This window comes from Pan paniscus, chromosome 5 (assembly GCF_029289425.2).
Source record: "Pan paniscus chromosome 5, NHGRI_mPanPan1-v2.0_pri, whole genome shotgun sequence".
Taxonomy (NCBI): domain Eukaryota; kingdom Metazoa; phylum Chordata; class Mammalia; order Primates; family Hominidae; genus Pan; species Pan paniscus.
In genome coordinates, this window is record NC_073254.2 from 57,220,101 (window position 1) to 57,244,626 (window position 24,526).

At 46.9% G+C, this 24,526-nt stretch overlaps 1 protein-coding gene and 1 pseudogene across 2 annotated transcripts; one reads left to right on the plus strand and one right to left on the minus strand.

The window, feature by feature from the left end:
* The first annotated feature begins 3,870 nt into the window (after window positions 1–3,870).
* Window positions 3,871–7,329, plus strand: LOC129397961 (V-type proton ATPase 16 kDa proteolipid subunit c-like; annotated as a pseudogene). Its single transcript, XR_008955664.2, has one exon. The product of XR_008955664.2 is annotated as a V-type proton ATPase 16 kDa proteolipid subunit c-like (transcript).
* A 15,379-nt stretch (window positions 7,330–22,708) lies between these two features.
* On the minus strand, window positions 22,709–24,379 carry TBCC (tubulin folding cofactor C). The gene has a single exon (XM_003833288.7). The coding sequence runs from the start codon at window positions 24,373–24,375 to the stop codon at window positions 23,242–23,244; it is 1,134 nt and encodes a 377-aa protein (XP_003833336.4). The 5' UTR covers window positions 24,376–24,379; the 3' UTR covers window positions 22,709–23,241.
* Window positions 24,380–24,526: the final 147 nt, after the last annotated feature.

A 24,526-nucleotide genomic window follows, 5' to 3' on the forward strand; every position in this document is an offset into this window, starting at 1 on the left:
ACAGAGTGAGGCCCTGTCTCAAATTTTAAAAAGACAAAGAAAAGAAGAGAAGAAGGAAGGAAAGAAAGAAAGTGACAGATCGTGAGAAAACATTTGCAACTTGTAAAATTAAAAAGTAATATACAGTGGCCAGGCATGGTGGCTTATGCCTGTAATCCCAGTACTTTGGGAGGCCAAGGCAGGTGGATCGCTTGAGCCCAGGAGGTGGAGGTTGCAGTGAACTGAGATCCCCACATTGCACTCCAGCCTGGGTGACAGTGAGACTCTGTCTGAAAAAAAAAAAAAAAAAAAAAAGAATTAATATGCAAAAATGTTTTAAGTCCCACAAATTCACAATAAAAAAAAATTCACAATCAAAAGACCAACAATCAACTGGAAAAATAGGCAAAAACCAGGAACAGACAATTCATAATTAGGAAATGTGAAAAGTCCAATAATCTGAAAAAGATCTCAACTTGAGTAATAAGCAGGAAAATGCAAATCCAAACAACAATAAAATATCAAACTTGGCCGGGTACAGTGGTTCACACCTGTAATCCCAGCAGTTTGGAAGGCCAAGGTGGGTGGATCACTTGAGGTCAGGCGTTGAAGACCAGCCTGGCCAACATGGTGAAACCCCGTCTCTACTAAAATTACAAAAATTGTCTGGGTATGGTGACAGGCACCTGTAATCCTAGTTACTTGTGAGGCTGAGAAAGGAGAATCAATTGAACCCGGGAAGCGGAGGTTGCAGTGAGCCAAGATTGCGCCATTGCACTCCAGCCTGGGTGACAAGAGTGAAATGACGTCTCAAAAAAAGAAAAAGACCAAACTCGATCCATAAAATTGAATGTATGTCAAAATTCTGTCACCATACATCAACAAAGAGAGTGGAAGTAGAAGTGTACACTCTTGGTGAATCTGTACATTTATTATTATTATTAATTAATGGATTATTTCTTACAGTAGTTTTAGGTTTACAAAAAAATTGAACAGAAAATACAGGGAGTTCCCATTATTCTCCATCTCCCCAACCAGTTTCTCCTCTAATTAATATCTTGCATTAATGTGGTACATTTGTACAATTAATGAACCAATATTGATGCACTATTATTAACTAAAGTCTATAGTTTACATTAAGGTTCAGTCTTTGTGCATATAATTCTGTCACTTTTGCCAAATGCATAATGTCATGTATTCATCATTATTGTATCATACAGAATACTTCCACTACTCTAATAACCTGCCGTGTTCTGCCTATTCATTCCTCCTTCCCTCACTCCTCAGCCCTGGGCAACCACCGTCTAGATCTATAGTTTTGCCTTATCTAGAATATCTTACAGTTGGAATCATACAACATGTAGCCTTTTCAGACTGGCTTCTTTCCCTTAGCAATATATGTGATTAATGATTCCTGTATCTTTTCACGGCTTAATAGCTCATTTCTTCTTATCACTGAATAACGTTTCATCACATGGATGTACCACGGTTTATCCCTTCACCTATCAGAGAATATCCTGGTTGATTCCAGTTTTTGACAATTATGAATAAAACTGCTATAAACATCCATGTGCAGGTTTTTGGTGAAAAATTTTCCATTCATCTGGGTAAATATCTAGGAGCATAATGGCTAGATTATATAGTAAGACTATGTTTAACTTTGTAAGAAACTGCCAATCTGTCTTGCAAAGTGGCTGTACAATTTTGCATTCCTACCAGCAATTTTTACTTCATGTCCTTGCCAACATTTGATATTGTCAGTGTTTCGGATTTTAACCACTGTAATAGGTGTGTAGCCGCATCTTGTTTGAATTTGCCGTGCCCTAATGACATTTGATCTTTTCATGTGTCATGTGCTTATTTGCCATCTGCATATCTTCTTTGGTGAAGTGTCTGTTCAGCACTTTTGCCTGCTTTTATTTCTTTTTGAGTCAGTATCTATCTATGTTGTCCAGGCTGGTCTCCAACTACTATTCTCAAGCAATCCTCCCACCTCAGCCTCCTGAGAAGCTGGGATTACAGGTACCTGCCACAATGCCCAGCATGCTCACTTTTTAATAATGTTGTTTGTTTTCTTTAGAGTGTAAAGTTTTACAGCCCTTTGGAAGGGCAATTTAGCTATACCTATTACAATTTTCAAAAAAAAAATTTTAGCGACGGATTCTTGCTGTGTTGCCTAGGTTAGTCTCAAACTCCTTGGGCTCAAGCAATCCTTCTGCCTCAACCTCCCAAATTGCTGAGATTACAGGTGTGAGCCACCTCACCCACCCTAAAATTTAAAATGCATTAAAATTCCCAAAGATCCAATAATCTTACTTCTCAGAACAGCCTGTGCATAAGTACAAGGGCTTTTAAGAACAAACCAAGGCCATGTGTGGTGGTTCATGCCTGTAATTCCAGCACTTTGGGAGACCAAGGCAAGTGGACCACTTGAAGTCAGGAGTTCAAGACAAGCCTGGCCAACATGGTGAAACCCCATCTCTACTAAAAATACAAAAAAAAAAAAAAAAAATAGCTGGGCATGGTGGCAGGCACCTGTAACTCCAGCTATACTCCCAGAGGCTGGCTGAGGCATAAGAACCACTTGAACCCAGGAGGCAGAGGTTGCAGTGAGCTGAGATCACACCACTGTACTCCAGCCTGGGCGACAGAGCAAGACTCCATCTCAAAAAAAAAAAAAAAAAGAGAGAACAAACCAATCTTGTCATCAAATTCCTGTCCACCTAATACCAAAAAGGGTTTCATGATTAGAATATGAAGCCTGTGAGCTCTTGGTGGCAAGTGGGTCAAAACTCTAATCCAGAATCTCCTTTCTTCCCTTATGTGCATTGATTCCCCTACACTAGACTCACTACCCACACACTCCTCTTCAAGGTCTCCAAATCATTATGTAAATCAGAGGAATAGTCTCCACAGGCAGAGGAGGTGTAAGAACTAAGCAACAAGACATGAGTTTTCCCATCCAACAGTCACCTTGGAAAACAAAGCACTTATTCCATTGCTCAGCTCAAGTCTGGACTCCAAATGGGAGTGACTTCAAAAGCCAGGTCCTGAGCCATATGGGGAAACATTCTTGTTATACTATAGTCACACAGCATTTTGGGTCAAAAACAATATTACCCAAAGTGATCACTCTTCTAACAGCCAGTGTTGGCTTATAATAGCTTTGGATTATGAAAGGATTTCAACTCTTTATCATCAAGGACATTGAAAAGAATTGCTGCCACTTTTGAAGTTGTTTCCTTTTGTTTTGCTCTTTCCAAAAGAGGATGTTCAGACAACCAGAGGACTCATACCTCCTACAAAAAGTAAAATAAAAATTGGAAGACAATTGTCCTGCAGGAAATAGGATGTAGATGACTGTGACGCTATCACAGAGAGCCTCTTAGAAGCACACGTGCAGACAAGAGAAAATCAGAGGGAAGAAGAGGAAGAAAGATTTAATGTAGAAACCAGAAACAAAAATTTAAAAATAGCTCTACAAGGATAACCCGATTAGTCAGGCACCTCTTTTCCTCAAATGACCTTGAGGTTGTAAATACGACGAGGAGGCCGGTGCTGAGCCCATAGCAAGTCTGTGGATGCCCCCTGGTGGCCCTAAATAGAATGGCTTCAATGGATGGAAATTTAACGTGCTCGCATCCCCAGCACGTTAAATTACCCAGAAAAGTAAGAGAAAAAGAACAGACACATCAGAAATGTCTCTGGCCAAACCTTTCAAGTACGAATCAAGGCAAGATATGGCGATGAACAAGCAGAGAAAAGTGGACTGCAAAGGAAGCAGTAATTAATCTGTCAGAGAAGGGAGGGCTCCTTCCTGCTTCCGGACCATGTTGGATGTGAGTCTAGATGCGAGACATCTATTATAGAGATAATAGAAGAGGTTAGCGGAACCAAGGATGGTTCACTTTTCTTCTTTAGAAATACCATTAATGCTGATCGTCTTCGCCGCCGCCTGCGTGCTCGCCTTCGCGCCCGGCCCGGCCTCGCCCCGGTCTTCGCCTCCGCCTCGGCCGCAGAGCTTGCCCCCTCCCCACCCGCAGACAATGTCCGAGTCCAAGAACGGCCCCGAGTATGCTTCGTTTTTCGCCGTCATGGCAGCCTCGGCCGCCATGGTCTTCAGCGCCCCGCGCGCTGCCTATGGCACGGTCAAGACCGGTGCCGGCATCGCGGCCATGTCTGTCATGCGGCCGGAGCTGATCATGAAGTCCATCATCCCGGTGGTCACGGCTGGCATCATCGCCATCTATGGCCTGGTGGTGACAGTCCTCATCGCTAGCTCCCCAAATGACGACATCAGCTTCTACAGGAGCTGCCTCCAGCTAGCGCCGGCCTGAGCGTGGGCCTGAGCGGCCTGGCAGCCGGCTTTGCCATAGACATCGTGGGGGACGCCGGTGTGCGAGCCACGGCCCAGCAGCCCCGACTATTCATGGGCATGATCCTGATCCTCATCTTCCCCGAGGTGCTCGGCCTGTACGGTCTCGTCGTTGCCCTCATCCTCTCCACAGAGTAGCCCCTCTCCGAGCCCACCAGCCACTGAATATGATGTAAAAACCACCCCTCCTCATTCCAGAACGAAGAGCCTGACACACACGCACGGGACCGCGGCCCCCAGTAGTTGATCTTGTACATGCGCAGCGCAGCGTCCTAGTGCCGGTTGTCTGTTGCCCTGGCCTTGCCCCCACCCCACTCCCCACGCCGCCCCGTGCCATGGACATCTGGGTCCACTCATCGCCCCTCCAGGCCCCCGGTGCCCCACCCCCTAGAGTGCTCTGTGTATTCGGATGACTTAGAGTTGTCATTTCTCTTCACTGGATGTTTATTTATAAAGATCTGGCCTGTTCCCGCGTCTGCGGAGAGGCCCTGGTCTCCCAGCTGTCTATAACCTTAGCTAGAGTGTGGCTCCTGTTGCTGAGACCTCCTGGATGGAGCTGCCCTCGCCACCGGGCCCTTGGCCCTGCACGGAGCTCTGTCCAATAAAGTTCTCGGATTTGGGGGGAAAAAAAGAAATAACCATTAATGCTATTATAATAACGAAATTATACCGTTTTTCTTGTCCAGGTGTGGTGGCCCACTCCTGTAATCCCAGCACTTTGGGAGGCCGAGGTGGGAGGATCGCATGAGGTCAGGAGTTCGAGACCAGCCTGGCCAATATGGTGAAACCTCGTCTCTACAAAAATTACAAAAATCAGCCAGTGTGGTGGCAGGCGCCTGTAATCCCAGCTACTCGGGAGGCTGAAGCACAAGAATTGCTTGAATCCAGGCGGTGGAGGTTGCAGTGAGCCAAGATCATGCCACTGCACCCCAACCTGGAAAGAAAGAAAGAGAGAGAGAGAGAAGGAAGGAAGGAAGGGAGGGAGGGAGGGAGGGAGGGAAAGAGAGAGAGAGGGAGAAAGAGAGGCTGGGCGGGATGGCTCACACCTGTAATCCCGGCACTTTGGGAGGCGGAGGCGGGCAGATCACCTGAGGTCAGGAGTTCGAGGCCAGCCTGACCAATATGGTGCAACCATGTCTATACTAAAAATACAAAAAAATTAGCTGGGCATGGTGGCGCATGCCCGTAGTCCCAGCTACTCAGGAGGCTGAGACGGGAGAATTGCTTGAACCCGGGAGGCGGAGGTTGCAATCAGCCGAGATTATGCCACTGCACTCTAGCCTGGGGTGACAGAGCAAGACACTCTCTCAAAACAAACAAAGAAAGAAAGAAAGAAAGAAAGAAAGAAAGAAAGAAAGAAAGAAAGAAAGAAAGAAAGAAAGAAAGAAAGAAAAGCAAGAAAGCAAGAGAGAGAGGGAGGGAGGGAGGGAAAGAAGGAAGGAAGGAAGGAAGGAAGAAAGGAAAGAGAGGGGCTGGGCACGATGGCTCACGCCTGTAATCCTAGCACTTTGGGAGACCAAGGCGGATAGATCACCTGAGGTCAGGAGTTCGAGACCAGCCTGGCCAACATGGTGAAACCCTGTCTCTACTAAAGATACAAAAAAACTAGCTGGGCATGGTGGTGCACACCTGTAGTCTCGGCTACTCAGGAACCTGAGACAGGAGAATTGCTTGAACCCGGGAGGTGGAAGTTGCAGTGAGCTGAGATTGCACCACAGAACTCCAGCCTGGGGCGACAAAGCAAGACTCCATCTCAAAAAAAAAAACAGAAAGAAAAGAAAGAGAAAGAGAGAGAAAGAAAGAAAGAAAGAAAGGGAAAGAGGGAGGGAAGGAAGGAGAAAGAAAGAAGAGAGAAAGAGAGAGCGAGAGAGAAAGAAAGAAAGAAAGAAAGAAAGAAAGAAAGAAAGAAAGAAAAATAAAAGAAAGAAAGAAAGAAAAGAAAAGAAAGAAGAGAAAAGAAAAAGAGAAAAGGGGCCAGGTGCAGTGGCTCACACCTGTAATCCCAGCACTTTGGGAGGCCAAGGTCGGGGGGATTACTTGAGCTCAGGAGTTTGAGACCTTCCTGGGCAACATGGCAAAACCCTCTCTCTACAAAAAATACAAAATTAGACAGGCATAGTGGCGAATGCCTGTAGTCCCAGCTACTTGGGAAGCTGATATGGGAGGATTGCTTGAGCCTGGGAGATGGAGGTTGCAGTTAGCTGAGACTTTGCCACTGCACTCCAGCCTGAGTGACAGAGCAAGACCCTGTCTCAAAATAAAAATAAAAATAAAAGGAAAGGAAGAGACTAGAGCTTTCCCCAAGCCAGTACTGAGGAAAGGCCATGTGAGGACACAGTGAGAAGACCCATCTGCAAGCCAGGGAGAGAGGCCTTACCAGAAACCAACCCTGCTGGCACCTTCATCTTGGACTTTAGTCTCCAGAACTGTGAGAAAGTAAATGCCTGTTGCTCGAGCTGCCCAGTCTATGGAATTCTGTCATAGCAGCCAGAGCTGACTAATGCACTCTCCCTCCCACTCAAGAGGTCACCATTAATCTGAACACCTTAGCTTTTTCTTTTTTTTTCTTTTCCTTTTTTTTTTTTTTTGAGACCGAGTTTGGCTCTTGTTGCCCAGGCTGGAGTGCAATGGCGCGATCTCGGCTCACTGAAACCTCCACCTCCCAGGTTCAAGCGATTCTCCTGCCTCAGCCTCCTGAGTAGCTGGGATTACAGGTGTCTGCCACCATACCCAGCTAATTTTTTAGTAGAGACAGGGTTTCACCATGTTGGCCAGGCTGGTCTTGAACTCCTGACCTCAAGTGATCCGCCCACCTCAGCCTCCCGAAGTGCTGGGATTACAGGCGTGAGCCACTGTGCCCAGCCAGCTTTTTCTTTTTCATATAAAAATCATTAAGTGCTTTCCTACAAACAAATTTTTGATGTTTTTGAGATTTACAACAATTGTATGTTACTGTGTAGATGGTCTTCAGGGATCTGCTTCTTTTTCAGTCAACATGTTTTAAGAGACACACATGTTACATGTAGCTATAGTTCATTGTCATATATAGAATATACATAGTATACATTCTTCTGCCAGGAGATATATGGGTGATTTCTAGAGTTAAACTTTCATGCATAGAGCTCTTTCAACATTTGTGGCTGGATGCAGTGGCTCACAACTGTAATCGCAGCAATTTAGGAGGCCAAGGCAGGATCACTTGAGCCCAGGAGTTCAAGACCAGCCTAGGCAACATGGTGAAACTTTGCCTCTACAAAAAATACAAAAATTAGCCTCACGTGGTGGTGTGCACCTGTGGTCCCAGCTACTCATGACTGAGGCATGAGGATCGTTTGAGCCTGGGAGATTGAGGCTGCTGTGAGCAGTGATTGAGCCACTGCACTCAAGCCTGGATGACAGAGTAAGACCTCATCTCAAAACAACAACAAAAAAAACCACATTTGTGTGTATCTTTCATTGTGCAGAAGTTTCTCTAGGGTATAACCCTAAGAAGTTCGAGACCAGCCTGAGCAACACAGTGAGACCCTGTTTCTATAAAAACAAAACAAAAATACAGAAATAAAAAATATAAATCTAAAAAAGTTACATTGTAGTAAGAGAACATAACATGTACAATACCAAATCTAGAAAAAAAATCTTTGAGATTTGCTCTGTGACCTAGTTTGTGGCCAGTTGTCCTGTGGTCAATATTCCACATGTGTTTGGGGGGAATAAAAGTGTGTCTTATGTAATAATTGGGTGCAATGATCTTTTTTTTTTTTTTTTTCTTGTAGACAGTCTCACTCTGTCACCCAGGCTAGAATTCAGTAGCATGCTTGGCTCACTACAACCTCTACTACCTAGGTTCAAGCAATTATCCTGCCCAGCCTCCCGAGTAGCTGGGATTACAGGTGCCCACCGCGGTGCCCAGCTAATTTTTGTATTTTTATTAGACATGCGGTTTCATCATCTTCGGCAGGCTGGTCTCGAACTCCTGACCTCAGGTGATCTGCCCACCTCGGCCTCCCAAAGCACTAAGATTACAGGCATAAGCCATTGCGCCAGGCCAATGCTCTTTTTAAAATATATCACTGTGTTCTTCAAATGTTTCTTTTTTTTTTTTTTTTTTTTTTTTTTGAGACAGAGTTTCCCTCTTGTTCCCCAGGCTGGAGTACAGTGGCACGATCTTGACTCACTGCAACCTCCACCTCCAGGATTCAAGCGATTATCCTGCCTCAGCCTCCCAAGTAGCTGGGATTACAGGCGTTGGCCACCATGCCCGGCTGTTTTATATTTTTAGTAGAGACTGGGTTTTCCCATGTTGGCTAGGGTGGTCTCAAACTCCTGGCCTCAGGTGATCTGCCGGCCTCGGCCTCCCAGATGTGCTGGGATTCCAGGCATGAGCCTCTGTGCCAAACCATAAATGTCATTATTCTTTTGTATAAGTCAACATTTGTTTAAATGTGCTACATATTTATCAATGTCCCTACTCACTATTTTTTCCTGTATGTGTCTCCTTCCCAAGGATTATTTTCCCTTTTTCTGAAGTTCATCCTTTAGAATGCTTTTAGTATTTGTGTAAAAACTGTTTGGTTTTATGGGCCGGGCGCGGTGGCTAACGCCTGTAATCCCAGCACTTTGGGAGGCCGAGGTGGGTGGACCACGAGGTCAGGAGTTTGAGACCAGCCTGGCCAACGTGGTGAAACCCTGTCTCTACTAAAAATACAAAAATTAGCTGGGCATGGAGGTGCGCGCCTCTAATCCCAGCTACTTGGGAGGCTGAGGCAGGAGAATCGCTTGAACCTGGGAGGCGGAGGTTGCAGTGAGCCGAGATCACACCATTGTACTCCAGCCAGGCCAACAGGGCGAGACTCCATCTCAAAAAAAAAAAAAAAACTGTTATGGTTTTATGTCTGGAAATATCTTTAAACATCACCTTTTATTTTGAAAGTTCATTTTTATAAGGTATACAATACTAGGTTGACTGTTTGGGGTTTATTAAATTAATTCTTTCTGCTTTATCAGAAACCCATTTCTTGCTAATAGGTTGTTACTGTCCCTCAGCACAGTGAGACAATTTTTTTGTTTGTTTTTGAAATGGAGTCTTGCTCTGTCCCCCAGGCTGGAGTGTGGTGTCTAAATCTAGGTTCACTATGGCCGGGCACGGTGGCTCACGCCTGTAATCCCAGCACTTTGGGAGGCCAAGGCGGGTGGATCACTTGAGGTCAGGAGTTCGAGACTAGCCTTACCAACATGGTGAAACCCTGTCTTTACTAAAAATACAAAAATTAGCCGGGCGTGGTGGCAGGTGCCTGTAATCCCAGCTACTCGGGTGCCTGAAGCAGGAGAATCGCTTGAACCCGGGAGGCAGAGGTTGTAGTGAGCTGAGATCGTGCCACTGCACTCCAGCCTGGGCAAGAGAGTGAGACTCCATCTCAAAAAAAAAAAAAAAAGTTGGAATGTGACAGAGTGAGACTCCATCTCAAAAAAAAAGAAAAAGAAAAGAAAAAAAGAAATCTAGGCTCACTGCAACCTCTGCCTTTCAGGCTCAAGTGATTCTCCTGCCTCAGCCTCCCGAGTAGCTGGTATTACAGATGTGTGCCACCATGCCCAGCTAATTTTTGTTTTGTTTTGTTTTGTTTTGAGACAGAGTCTCACTCTGTCACCAAGGCTGGAATGCAGTGGCCCGATCTTGGCTCACTGCAAGCTCCGCCTCCTGGGTTCACGCCATTCTCCTGCCTCAGCCTCCCAAGTAGCTGGGACTACAGGCACCCACCACCACGCCTGGCTGATTTTTTGTATTTTTAGTAGAAACGAGGTTTCACCGTGTTAGCCAGGATGGCCTCGATCTCCTGACCTCATGATCCACCCGCCTCGGCCTCCCAAAGTGCTGGGATTACAGGTGTGAGCCACCGTGCCTGGCCTAATTTTTGTATTTTTAGTAGAGACAGGGTTTCACAGTGTTCGCCAGGCTGGTCTGGAACTCCTGACCTAAAGTGATCCGATACCTCAGCCTGCCAAGGTGCTGGAATTACAGTGTGAGCCACCACGCCCAGCTGAGACTATTATTCCATTGTTTTCCAGCTCTCATTGTCATCATTAAGAAGTCAGGTGGTAAGCAGTGATTCACGCCTGTAATCCCAGCACATTGGAGGTCCAGGGAGGTGGATCACCTGAGATCAGGAGTTTGAGACCAGCCTGGCCAACATGGTGAAACCCTGTCTCTACTAAAAATACAAAAATTAGCTGGCATGATGGTGCACATCTGTAATGCCAGCTACTTGGGAGGCTGAGGCAGGAGAATGGCTTGAACCTGGGAGGCAGAGGTTACAGTGAGCAAAAATAAATAAATAAATAAAATAAAATAACAAAAGTAAATTTAAAAAGCTTGATGGACACTACCGCCATCTTGGAGATGGCTGCGGTCACTCCACCTGCCAGGAAGTCCTTGGCAAAGGACATGGCAGCATCTGTCATGTTGAAAGGAAAGGGGAGGCAGGCTGTTTCAGGATGGGGCTGGGCCGGGAACCGGCTTTGACTCCAGGGCTGCTGGGCCTTTTTGGGGTTTTTTTGGAAGCTTCATGACAACAGTATTCCTTCCCCCACGGTACAGTGCAGGACCCTCTCTTCGGAAGGTCTTAAGACCCACAGTCAGAAAGGTAGGGAGACATTCGGGTGGAAGGTGGGCAGGAGAAGGTCGGAGGCTTGCCCCTGAGGCCCAACACACCCAACATTATAACGAAAGACCAGAACAAGGGCTGTGGGAGTTATGAGCCAGGAACGTGGATGAAAACCAACAAATATCGTAACACCACAGCGAGGAACACAGACATTCAGACCACAGCATACTCTTACACTGAAGATGGGCTCAGTAGACTCCACCCTTTGGAAGCCTCAGATTTTGGCTTCTGTCTGCCTTCTTGTCTCCTCTCTCCAGTGCCATTAAAATGAAACTCAAGGTTACAAGAGTTCAAGAGACCTCCCAGCCCCACAACAAAGTCAGTTTTAGAATTAGCTCACATTGGCCGGGCACAGTGGCTCACGCCTGTAATCCCAGTGCTTTGGGAGGCTGAGGCGGATGGATCACCTGAGGTCAGGAGCTTGAGACCAGCCTGACCAACATGGAGAAACCCCGTCTCTACTAAAACTACAAAATTAGCCAGGCACAGTGGCGCGTGCCTGTAATCCCAGCTACTCAGGAGGCTGAGGCAGAAGAATCACTTGAACCTGGGAGGCAGAGGTTGCGGTGAGCCAAGATCGTGGCATTGCACTCCAGCCTGGGCAACAAGAGCAAAACTCTGCCTCAAAAAAAAAAAAAAAAAAAAAGAATTAGCTCACATCTCTGGATTAATTTTGATCTCTACCGGGTGTGGTGGCTCACACCTGTAATCCCAGCACTTTGGGAAGTCAAGGCAGGTGGATCACCTGAGGTCAGGAGTTCGAGACCAGCCTGACCAACATGGTGAAACCCCGTTTCTACTAAAAATACAAAATTAGCCGAGCATGATGGCACATGCCTGTAGTCCCAGTTACTCCAGAGGCTGAGACAGGAGAATCGCTTGAACCCGGGAGGTGGAGGTTGCAGCAAGCTGAGATTGTGCCACTACACTCCAGCCTGGGTAACAGAGCAAGACTCCGTCTCAAAAAAAAAAAATTTTTTTTTTGATCTCCACATGTAGGGTCTAGCCCTACGGGGCTTAGCGGGTATTTTCCCCGTGTGCAGAGACGAGAGATCGTAAGAAAGACACAAGACAAAGAGATAAAGAGAAAACAGCTGGGCCTGGGGGACCACTACCACCAAGACACGGAGACGTAGTGGCCTTGAATGGCTGGGTGCACTGATATTTATTGTATACAATACAAGGGGGCAGGGTAAGGAGGGTGAGTCGTCCAAGTGATTGATAAGGTCAAGTAAGTCACGTGGTTATAGGACAGCGAGCCCTTCCCTTATAGGTAGCTGAAGCAGAGAGGGAAGGCAGCATACGTCAGTGTTTTCTTCTATGCACTTAAGACTTTCACTATTTTTTCTACCGCTACCATCTAAGAACTTTAAAGAGGAACCAGGAGTATGGGAGGAGCATGAAAGTGGACAAGGAGCGTGACCACTGAAGCACAGCACCACAGGGAGGGGTTTAAGCCTCTGGATGACTGTGGGCAGGCCTGGATAATATCCAACCTCCCACAAGAAGCTGGTAGAGCAGAGTGTTTCCTGACTCCTCCAAGGAAAGGAGACTCCCTTTCACGGTCTGCTAAGTAATGGGTGCCTTCCCAGGCACTAGCATTACCGCTTGACCAAGGAGCCCTCAAGCGGCCCTTATGTGGGCATAACAGAGGGCTCACCTCTTGCTTTCTTGGTTACTTCTTCCAATGTCCCTTCAGCACCTGACTCTATACCTGCTGGTTATTTTTTGGTTATATTAGTAATACAACAAAGAGTAATATTAAAAGCTAATGATTAATAATCTTTGTACTAATGATTGATAATGTCCATGATCATCTCTATATCTAATTTGTATCATAACCATTTTTATTTTAACTTTTTTTATTATACTGAAACAGTTTGTGCCTTCAGCCTCTTGCCTTGGCACTTGAGTAATTCTCCGCCCACATCCACATATTCTTTACTCTCTTTGCAGCTCCATGATGTCTTTTTACAAGTATTTTGATATATTTTATCTAGCATTTATAGTTGTTTTCAGTGAGATAGCTCTTTAAGGAATCCAGTACTCTTTACTGACATCTACTTTTTTTTTTTGAGATGGAGTTTTGCTCTTGTCGCCCAGGCTAGAGTGTAGTGGTGTGATCTTGGCTCGCTGCAACCTCCGCCTCCCAGGTTCAAGTGATTCTCCTGCTTCAGCCTCCCAAGTAACTGGGACTCACAGACAACAGGCACCTGCCACCACACCTGGCTAATTTTTGTATTTTTAGTAGAGACGGGATTTCACCGCATTGGCCAGGCTGATCTCAAACTCCTGACTTCAGGTGATCCACCCACCTCGGCCTCCCAAAGTGCTGGGATTACAGGCATGAGCCACCACAGCTGGCCCTTATTTACTTTATTTATTTTTATTTTTTGAGACCAAGTCTCGCTCTGTTGCCCAGGCTGGAGTGAAGCGATACAATCTTGGCTCACTGCAGCCTTTGCCTCCTGGGTTCAAGCAATTCCTGTACCTCAGCCTCCCTAGCATCTGGGACTACAGGTGTGCACCACCATGCCTGACTAATTTTTTGTAGTTTTAGTAGAGATGAGGTTTCACCATGTTGGCCAGGCTGGTCTCGAACTCCTGACCTCAGGTGATCTGCCCACCTCAGCCTCCCAAAGTGCTGGGATTACAGGTGTGAGTCATCATGCCCGGCCTCTGCCACCCTCTACTTTCAATGTTCCATAACTTTCTTCATTTTCTATTCCTCTTCCCAGGGGCATAACTAGGAAAAAGAAGTCCCAATGTGAAATCTGTGTGGCCCCTATCTTTTCAAAACAAAAAGATCTGGCCAGGCACCATGACTCACTCCTATAATCCCAGCACTTTGGGGGGCCAGAGCAGGCGGATCACTTCAGGCCAGGAGTTCCAGACCAGCCTGGACAATATGGTGAAATCTCATCTTTATCAAAAATACAAAAAAAATTAGCCGGGGATGGTAGCACATGCCTATAGTCCCAGCTACTTGGGAGGCTAAGGTAGGAAGATCCCTTGAACCTGGGAGGCAGAGGTTGCAGTGAGCCATGATCGCGCCACTGCACTGCGGCCTGAGCGACAGAGTGAGACCCTGTCTCAAAAATAAATAAATAAACAAATAAATGTCTAAAATAGGCTCTTTAGGGGGGGTGATAATGAAAAAAAAAAGGTTGAGAGACACTAAAAACACTGCCCTAAACTGGGAGTGAAAGTAGTTAATTGGAGAGATTCAGATAACACCCATGGAGGGGTGGCAAAGTGGTACAGGAAGGAAAGGCGGCCCACAAGACTGTGCTATTACACCAGCTTCCACTCTGGAGAAGGAAATCCCTGGGGGAAACACATCTCAGAATTATCCTGTCTTGGGTGAAGGAGCTGAGCTATTTATTCACTAACTCTGGAGAGTCATTCATCTGAGGGCTGTTCCCAGGATAAGTCCCCAGCTATCCTGGCCTATTACACAAGGACAGCAGCAAGGCTTACCACAAGAGGAATCAGAACTGTCAGACACTTAATACTATTGTGCTGGGCACAGCGAAAAGTTCAAGCCATGTGGATGGTCAAGCGGCACCCTCTATTACTCTACTATTTATTAAAACATAGAAAGTGCACCAGGCACAGTGGCTCATGCCTGTAATCCCAGCAGTTTGGGAGGCCGAGGTGGGGGGATCCCTTGAGCCCAGGAGTTTTAGACCAACCTGGGCAACATGGCAAAACCCTGTTACAACAAAAAATACGAAAAATTAGCCGGGTGAGGTGGCTCACACCTGTAGTCCCAGCTACTCCAGAGGCTGAGGTGGGAGGATGGCTTGAGCCTAGGAAGTTGAGGCTGCAGTGAGCCCTGATCCTGCCACTGCACACCAGCCTAGGCAACAGAGCAAGATCCTATCTCAAAAAAAAAAAAAAAGAAAGTGCTATTAGGAGAAACTTTCCGATCAAGAAATCACAAAAGCAGCGCTTTTTAAATTTATTTTCATTTTCATTTATTTATCTATTTTTTAAGACAGGGTCTCACTCTGTTACCCAAGCTGGAGTGCAGTGGCATGATCAGGGCTCACTGCAGCCTTGAACTCTTAGGCTCAAGCAATCCTCCCACTTCAGCAAAGATATCTTGAGTACTACCCCACAAGCACAGGCAACCACAGCAAAAATGAACAAATAGTAGCTGGGTGCCGTCGCTCTTGCCTGTAATCCCAGCACTTTGGGAGGCCGAGGCGAGGAGATCGGCTGACGTCAGGAGTTCAAGACCAGCCTGGCCAACATGGCAAAACCCTGTCTTTACTAAAAATACAAAAATTAGCTGGGCACGGTGGTGAGTGCCTGTAATCCCAGCTACTCGGGAGGCTGAGGCAGGAGAATCACTTGAACCAGGGAGGCGGAGGTTGCAGAGAGCCGAGATTGCACCACTGCACTCCAGCCTGGACAACCAAGCAAGACTCTGTTTCAAAAAAAAAAATTAGCTAGGCATCGTGGCACATGCCTTTAGTCCCAGCTACTCAGGAGGGTGAGGCACAAGAATCACTTGAGCCTAAGAGGCGGAGGCTGCAGTGAACCAAGATAGCACCACTGCACTCCAGCCTGGGTGACAGAGCGAGACTCTGTCTCCAAAAATAAAAAAATAAAAAAATAAAAAGGACAAATGGGATCATGTCAAGTTAACAACCTTCTGCACAGTAAAGGAAACAATCAACAAAGTGAAGAGACAACCCACAGAATGGGAAAAAATATTTGCAAACTACCCATCTGACAAGGGATTAATAACCGGAATATATAAGGAACTCAAACAACTCTATAGGAAAAAATATAATAATCTAGTTTAAAAATGGGCAAAAAGTCTAAATAGACATTTCTCAAAAGAAGACATACAAATGGCAAACAGGCATATGAAAAGGTGCTTAACATCATTGATCATCAGAGAAAGGCAAATCAAAACTACAATGGGATATCATCTTCCCCCAGTCAAAATGGCTTTTATCCAAAAGACTGGCAATAGCAAACGCTGGTGAGCATGCGGAGAAAAGAGAACCCTCGTACACTGTTGGTGGGAATGTAAATTAGTACAACCACTATGGAGAACAGTTAGGAGGTTCCTCAAAAAACTAAAACTAGAGCTACCATATGATCCAGCAATCCCACTCCTAGGTAGAGACCCAAAAGAAAGGAAATCAGTACATCAAAGAGATATCTGCATTTTCATGTTTGTTGCAGCACTGTTCACAATAGCCAAGATTTGGAAGCAACGTAAGTGTCCATCGACAGATGAATGGATAAAGAAAATGTGGTACATATATACAATGGAGTACTTACTATTCAGCCATAAAAAGAACAGGATCCTGTCATTTGCAACAAATGGATGGAACTGGAGGTCTTTATGTTAAGTGAAATGAGCCAGGAACAGAAAGACAAACTTCAAACGTTCTCATTTATTTGTGGGAGTTAAAAATTAAAACAGTTGAATCCATGGAAATAGAGAGTAGAAGGATGATTACCATAGGCTGGGAAGGGTAGTGGGGGCTGGGGCAAGTGGGGATGGTTAATGGGTACAAAAAATTAGTTAAAGGCTGGGCGCGGTGGCTCACGCCTGTAATCCCAGCACTTTGGGAGGTCGAGGTGGGTGGATCACCTGAGGTCAGGAGTTTGAGACCAGCCTGACCAACATAGTGAAACCCCATCCATATTAAAAATACAAAATTAACTGGGGGTGGTGGCACCTGCCTGTAATCCCAGCTACTTGGGAGGCTGAGGCAGGAGAATCGCTTGAACCCGGGAGGCAAAGGTTGCAGCAAGCTGAGATTGTGCCATTCCACTCCAGCCTGGGTAACAAGAGTGAAACTCCGTCTCAAAAAAAAAAAATTACTTAGAAAAAATGAATCAGAGTTGAGCACAGTGGCTAACTAACTTCTGTAACTCCAGCACTTTTGGAGGCTGGAGTGGAAGGGTCACTTGAGCCCAGGAGTTTAAGACCAGCCTGGGCAACGTAGGGAGACACTGTCTCTAAAAAAATTTAAAAATTAGCCAGGCACGGTGGTGCAGGCCTATAGTCCCAGCTACTGGGGAGGCTGAGGTGAAAGGATCATTTACACCTGGGAGATCAAGCCTCCAGTGAGCCAGGATCACACCACTGCACATCAGCCTGGGTGACAAAGCGAGACCCTGTCTGAAAAAATAAAAATAAAATGAATCAGACCTAGTATTTGTTAGCACAACTAGGTGACTATAGTCAAAAATAATTTAATTGTACATTTTAAAATAACTAAAAGAGTATCATTGGATTGTTTGTAACAAAGGATAAATGTTTGAGGGGATGGACACCCCATTTACTCTGATGTGACTATTACTCATTGCATTACTATTACTCATTGTATCAAATAACCCATAAATTTATGCACCTACTACTTATCCACAAAAATTAAAAATTTAAAAATTTAAAAATCCTCCTACTTCAGCCCCCTGAGTAGCTGGGACCGCAGATATGCACCACCATGCCTGGCTAATTTTTTAATTTTGTGTTAGAGATAGGGTCTCATGTTGCCCAGGCTGGTCTCTAACTCCTGGGCTCAAGTGATCCTCCTACCTCAGTCTCCCAAAGTGCTGGCATTACAGGGGTGAGCTACTGCCCCATCCAGTACTTTTTATTAAGGCCCCTGGGGACATATCCCAGTTTTTTCTTCTTTTTTCTTTTTTCCCTTGAGACAGAGTTTTGCTCTGTCACCCATGCTGCAGTGCAGTGTCACGATCTCAGCTCACTACAACATCTGCCTCCCAGGTTCACATGATTCTGCTGCCTCAGCCTCCTGAGTAGCCAGGATTACAGGCATGCACCACGCCCGGCTAATTTTTGTATTTTTAGTAGAGATGGGGTTTCGCCATGTTGGCCAGGCTGGTCTCGAACTCCTGACCTCAGGTGATCCTCCCACCTCAGCCTCCCAAAATGCTGAGATTACAGGCGTGAGCCACTGCGCCCGGCCCCAGTATCCCAGTCTTACAGCTGTTATTGGACTGAAGAAGTCAGTTGGTTCTTTAACGTCAGTCACAATTGAACCCAAGTCAAGTCTAGCCCATAGTTTCCAGAGATGTAATGTTATAGTTTGGGTTTCCATGGCAGGAAACACATTTCATGCCATAACCATACCAAAATTGAAGATTAAGAGAAACTAAAATCAGCCAGGCGCAGTGGCTCATGCCTGTAATCCCAGCACTTTGGGAGACAGAGGTGGGTGGATCACCTGAGGTCAGGAGTTCGAGACCAGCCCGGACAACATGGTGAAACCCCATCTCTACTAAAAATACAAAAATTAGCTGGGCGTGGGCCAGCCACGGTGGCTCACGCCTGTAATCCCAGCACTTTGGGAGGCCAAGGCGGGCGGATCATGAGGTCAGGAGATCGAGACCATCCTGGCTAACGTGGTGAAACCCCGTCTCTACTAAAAATACAAAAAATTAGCTGGGTGTGGTGGCGGGCGCCTGTAGTCCCAGCTACTCGGGAGAGTGAGGCAGGAGAATGGCGTGAACCCGGGAGGCGGAGCTTGCAGTGAGCCGAGATCGCGCCACTGCACTCCAGTCTGGGTGACAGAGCGAGACTCCGTCTCAAAAAAAAAAAAAAAAAGAGAGAAATTAAAATAAAATAAAATACAAATAAATAACAAACATAAACTAAACATGTACCCAGTCAAAAAGTTAAATTGGCTTGTTCTCACTTGTAACCTCAACACTTTGGGAGGCCAAGGTGGGAGGATCCCTTGAGCCTAGGAGTTCAAGACCAGCCTGGGCAACATGGTGACATCCCAGCTCTCCAAAAAAAAGTAAAAAAATTAGCCAAGTGTGGTGGCTACTTAGGATGCTGAGGTAGGATAATTGCTTGAGCCTGGGAGGTCAAGGCTGCAGTGAGCCATAATTGCACCACTGCACTCCAGCCTAGACAACAGAGTGAGACCCTGTTGTAAAAAACAACAACAACAAAAAAGCTAAACTGTCAATGCTTCCTGGGGGAAATTTGTGCATGAACTGGATTTGCTAAGGTTTATTAAACTGCAACTTCTATGGAATGTTCTTGGTAATGTCCATAAGCATTCCTCTGCTCAAGGACCTTAAAAGTCATCCAACTTTCTAATCATCTTTCTTGGAAATTACCATCTCTGATGAGATGTGCGTGAATGGCCCTCCCCGGAGAATTTCAGTAACCAAAGCTGGGGAAAAAGCAGTTACTCCTCCCTCCTTCATTTCCCCTCCTCAAAGATTACAGCTAACTTTTATGTAAATCTTTAGTACTTTTTGATTGGCCAGAAGTTTCCCCTGTTCTTTCCCATAGTGGTCGTTCCTTGGTTTCTCTTTAAACTTTTTCCTTTTTTTTTTTTTTGAGATAGTGTCTTGCTTTGCCACCCAGGCTGGAGTGCAGTGGCGTGATCTAGGCTTACTGCAATCTCTGCCTCCTGGGTTCAAGTGATTCTCAGGCCTCAGCCTCCCGAGTAGCTGGGATAACAGGTGCACACCACCATGCCCAGCTAATTTTTCTATTTTTAGTAGACACGGGGTTTCACCATGTTGGCCAGGCTGGTCTCGAACTCCTGACCTCAAGTGATCTGCCCACCTCAGCCACCCAAAGTGTTGAGATTACAGGCGTGAGCCACCGCTCCTGGCCTCCTCATTTTTTTTCTTATTGAGACAAGGTCTCACTCTGTCGCCCAAGCTGGAGTGCAGTGGCACAATCACAGTTCACTGTAGCCTTGACCTGTAGGTTCAAGCAATCATCCCACCTCAGCCTCCTGAGTAGCTGGGACCACAGGCGTGTGCCACCATGCCTAGCTAATTTTTGTATTTTTTGTAGAGACAGAGTCTTCCTATGTTACCCAGGCTGGTCTTGAACCCCTAAGCTCAAGTGATCTTCCCACCAAGGCCTCCCAAAATGCTGAGATTACAGGCATGAACTACCAAGCCTGGCCCATGCCTCATTTTCAAAAGAGACTAAGGAAAATCCCAGATTTCCCAGAGGACGTGACATTTGTCTTGTATGAAATTTTGGCAAGTGCATGGGGACCCAATCTGTGTGGGCACTGCTCGAGAAAAGGCCAGGAAATACGGCAAAAACTATTTGCACTGAATATTTATTTTTTGAGATGGAGTTTCGCTCTGGCACTCAGGCTGGAGTACAGTGGTACAGTCTCGACTCACCGCACCCTCCTCCTCCCAGGTTCAAGCGATTATCTTGCCTCAGCCTCCTGAGTAGCTGGGATTACAGGCGCCTGCCACCATGCCCGGCTAATTTTTGTATTTTTAGTAGAAACGGGATTTCACCATGTTGGCCAGGCTGGTCTCAAACTCCCGACTTCAGGTGATCCACCTGCCTTGGCCTCCCAAGGCAAATCCCAAGGCAATCCCGAAGTGCTGAGATTACAGGCATGAGCCACAGCGCTGGCCTGCCCTTAGTGTCTTCTATTTCCTCCTCCAGATCCATTCTTCATTTTTCTCCACCCTGTTCTACATCCTGGGAGCTGACTCATATGGACTGCGGCAGCAGACTTCTTTGCCCTGAAATTTCCAGTTGGGCTCCACCAACGGGAGGCACCAATAAAAGAGAATGACATTGTTTAATTCCCATGGCTCTTTCCCTGCCAGGTCACCATGGATTGGCAGCATCCCTCCACTGAGGACTGAAACTCCTGTCAGGTAGCTCAATAACTGTCTCTCTCTCTCTGCATTCAGGTAACATTTTTGTCCCTTCAGCCCTAAGTATGGTAACAGATATTGTACCATCTCTAATTGCTTTTCTTATACTCTGTCCACAGCTTTGTAAATAGCTCCTGTATTAAGCTCTTCTCAAAGTATCCATTTTGAGCAAGCCATCTGTTTCCTGCCAGAGCCCTGACTGATACATTGTGTTTGATTAATGGGTATTAGTTCAGACTAGCTGGTGCATGAAATGTGTGTGATGAAACAGTAAAACATCATGTAAGAACAGTAGGCTGAAACAGATGGTGGAGGGGCTTGTCTTCCAGGCCAGGAAGTCTATCAGATAATAAGAATCTCAGAAGGTTTTAGATCAGGAGTGACATACTTTAAGAAAACTAATTTAGTAGCTGTATGCAGAATAGTTCAGAAATTGGAGATGCGGAGATGAGTTAGGAGATGATTACCATTACTAGTAGAGGAAGGTAATATTTTGTAACCATCAAACTGGCAAAGACCCAAAAATTTCTTTCTTTTTTTTTTGAGATGGAGTTTTGCTCTTGTCGCCCAGGCTGGAGTGCAGCGCCACAATCTCAGCACACTGTAACCTCTGCCTCTTGGGCTCAAGATATTCTCCTGCCTCAGTCTCCCAAGTAGCTGAGATTCCAAGTGTGTGCCACCATGCCCGGCTAATTTTTGTATTTTTAGTAGTGACGAGGTTTCACCCTGTTGGCCAGGCTGGTCTCAAACTCCTGACCTCAGGTGATCCACCTGCCTTGGCCCCCCAAAGTGCTGGGATTACAGGGATGAGCCACCGCGCCTGGCACCACCCCCTTTCTTTTTTTTTTTTTATACAGAGTCTTGCTCTGGAAATGCAATGGCACAGTAATGGCTCACTGCTACCCCTTCTTGCCAGGTTCAAAGGATTCTCATGCCTCAGCATCCCGAGTAGCTGGGATTACAAACACGCACCACCACCCAGCACTTGGAAGACCACGGGGGACAGATTGCTTGAGCTCAGGAGTTCAAGACCAGCCTGGGCAACATGATGAAGCCCTCTCTACAAAAAATACACAAATTAGCCGGGGGTGATGGGGTGCACCTGTAGTCCCAGCTACTTGGGAGGCTGAGGTTGGAGGATATCTTGAGCCCAGAAGGTCCTTCACCCAGACCCTGTCTCAAAGAAATAAAGGAAAAAAAAAAAAAAAAGGACCGGGCACAGTGGCTCACGCCTATAATCCCAGGACTTTGGGAGGCTGAGGCAGGTGGATCAGCCGAGGTCAGGAGTTCAAGACCAGTCTTGCCAACATGGTGAAATCCTCTATTAAAAATACAAAAAATTAGCCGAGCATGGTGGCGGGCTCCTGTAATCCCAGTTGCTCGGGAGGTTGAGGCAGGAGAGTCACTTGAACCAGGGACGCTGAGGTTGCACTGAGCTGAGATCACGCCACTGCACTCCAGCCTGGGCAACAAGAGCGAAACTCTGTCTCAAAAAAAAAAAAAAAAAAAGAAACACGTAAAGAGTGATGGCTCTCCGAAGGAACTGAATGTCTAGGGACAAAGGAATTACCTATGGTTTTTTGTTTTTGAGACAGTGTCTCACTCTGCCACACAGGCTGGAGTGCAGTGGCATGATGTCAGCTCACGACAACCTCTGTCTCCCAGGTTCAAGCAGTTCTCCTGAGTAGCTGGGACTACAGGTGTGAACTATCATGCCCGGCTAATTTTTGTGTTTTTAGTAGAGACAGGGTTTCACCTGGCACCGGGTCTCCAACTCTTGACCTCAAGTGATCTGCCCACCTCAGCCTCCCAAGTGCTGGGATTGCAGGCCCCCGGGCTCAGCTCTGGAATTTATTAAACATGTATCTATACCCTGACACCGCTGGTTACTGTCTGTAATCCGAGTGTTTTGGGAGGCTGAGGCAGAAGAATTGCTTGAGGTCCAAGAGTTCGAAACCAGCCTGGGCAACATAAGGAGAGCCCATCTCTTTAAAAACAAAAAACAAAACACACACACAACAAACAAACCCATGTATTTATTGCAGACCTACTTTATTATGCACCGTGATGTTTCAAGTATCACAAACTATTACAAAACAATATAATCACCCTCCTTCCCCCTTACTGCTTCAAACTATTGTGGTAAAAATAAATAAATAAAGCCCTGGCGTGGTGGCTCACGCCTGTAATGCCAGCACTTTGGGAAGCTGAAGCGGGTGGATCACCTGAGGTCAGGAGTTCGAGAGCAGCCCGGACAACATGGCGAAACCCCGTCTCTACTGAAAATACAAGTTCGCGTGGTGGCGCGCGCCTGTAATCCCAGCGCGCCACCACGCTGGGGGACGGAGTAAGACTCAGTCTCAAAGGCATGACGAAAATAGCAAAAATGCTTTAGTGTTATACCTGTTACGAATTTAATGGAAATTACAAGTAGGAGCCCATTACAATCTCTAGCCTTAAAATGCTGAAAACACACAGTGTGACAATAAGTAAACTTCGAGACCCAATAAGGGGGAAAGTCCAACGTGGAAAGTATTTGGTAGGAGTGAAGAACAGAGTGACAACTGCTTAGTCCCACTGGATATTTCGCTCCTCTTCAGGAAGAATACTCCAGTTTGGGGAGGCCATATCCCGGGCCAGCCAGTTAAAATCGTCAACATCGTTCCAGTTATTTTTGCTCCTATCTAAACCAGAGCTCTCGAAGTCCTTGTCGATCTCCGGGTAGCTCCAGGTGTAAGGGGCGAACTGGATCCCACTGCAGTCCTCCACGATGGCCCTGCTGGTCACCTGCAGGAAGATGCGGGTGTCTTTCGTACTGTGTATGCGGAGCTGTTGGCAGGCCACTGCCAGCACGCAGTCACTGCAGTCTTCCAGGAAAACAGAGGTAGACACCGGACCGCAGAGCAGCTTGCAGCTGTGGGCCTTGGTTAGCCGCAGGGTGTTGGGATTTCCATACAGTCTGACCGTGCAGTTGCTCAGTTCGGTCAAAAGAACGTCGCGCTGGTGCAACTCGCTGGCTCTCTTCTCCAAGACCTGGGACTCCAGGTTGGAGAAACCGCAGACCCAGCTGGAGCCGAGGTCTCCTTCCGCCTTCTTGGGCAGCGGGGAGTCCTGTATGCTTTCAACTGCCGGGGGGATGCCAGGAGCCGCGTCTACTTTGGTAGACGAAGCAGCATCCTTTCCCCGGGTCTTGAAAGCGAAACGCTTCTTGGGCTGCAGCTCCCGGCGCCGCTCGGCCAAGGCCGCCTGCAGCCGCGCCAGCGCCTCTTGTCCCTGCCGCAGGTCGTAAGCGGCTAGGAAAAATACTGAGTCGTTGATTAGTTTCTGCAGCCCCTGGAGCCGAGAGGCCGCCTCCTCCAGTCGCTCGACCGACTCCGCGCGCTCCAGAAGCTCTTCCACGGCCGCTCGCTCCCGAGCAAAGGTGGCGGCGAAAAAGTGGCTGTTCTCCTTCTCTACCTCCTGGTTCTGCCGCTTTTGTTTCCGCCTTTCAACTTCCAGCTGCCGTTCTTGTTCGCGTCTCTGAAGCCGCTCAGGCACCAGGCTCAGGTCCCGCTGGGACTCCATGTCTCCGGTCCTGACAGCAGCAGCGGAGCAACTGACGGACTCCATATTGGCTTCAAGCTTCCTCTCTCTTGTCTTCCTTCCTCCGGGCGCGCTGTCCGTGAGGCCTCCCACCAACGCGTCCGGTGATTGGCCTAACATGATGATGTCAGACCCCCGGCCTTATTTTCTTCGCCTATTGGTTCCTCTGCGTCGGAGGGGGCGGGGAGATGGGGCGGGGCCGACTGACTATGGGGGTGGGAAGACAAAGGTTCTTGTGGATGGGTGGGGTGGGAGGCAGGCGGGGGAATCT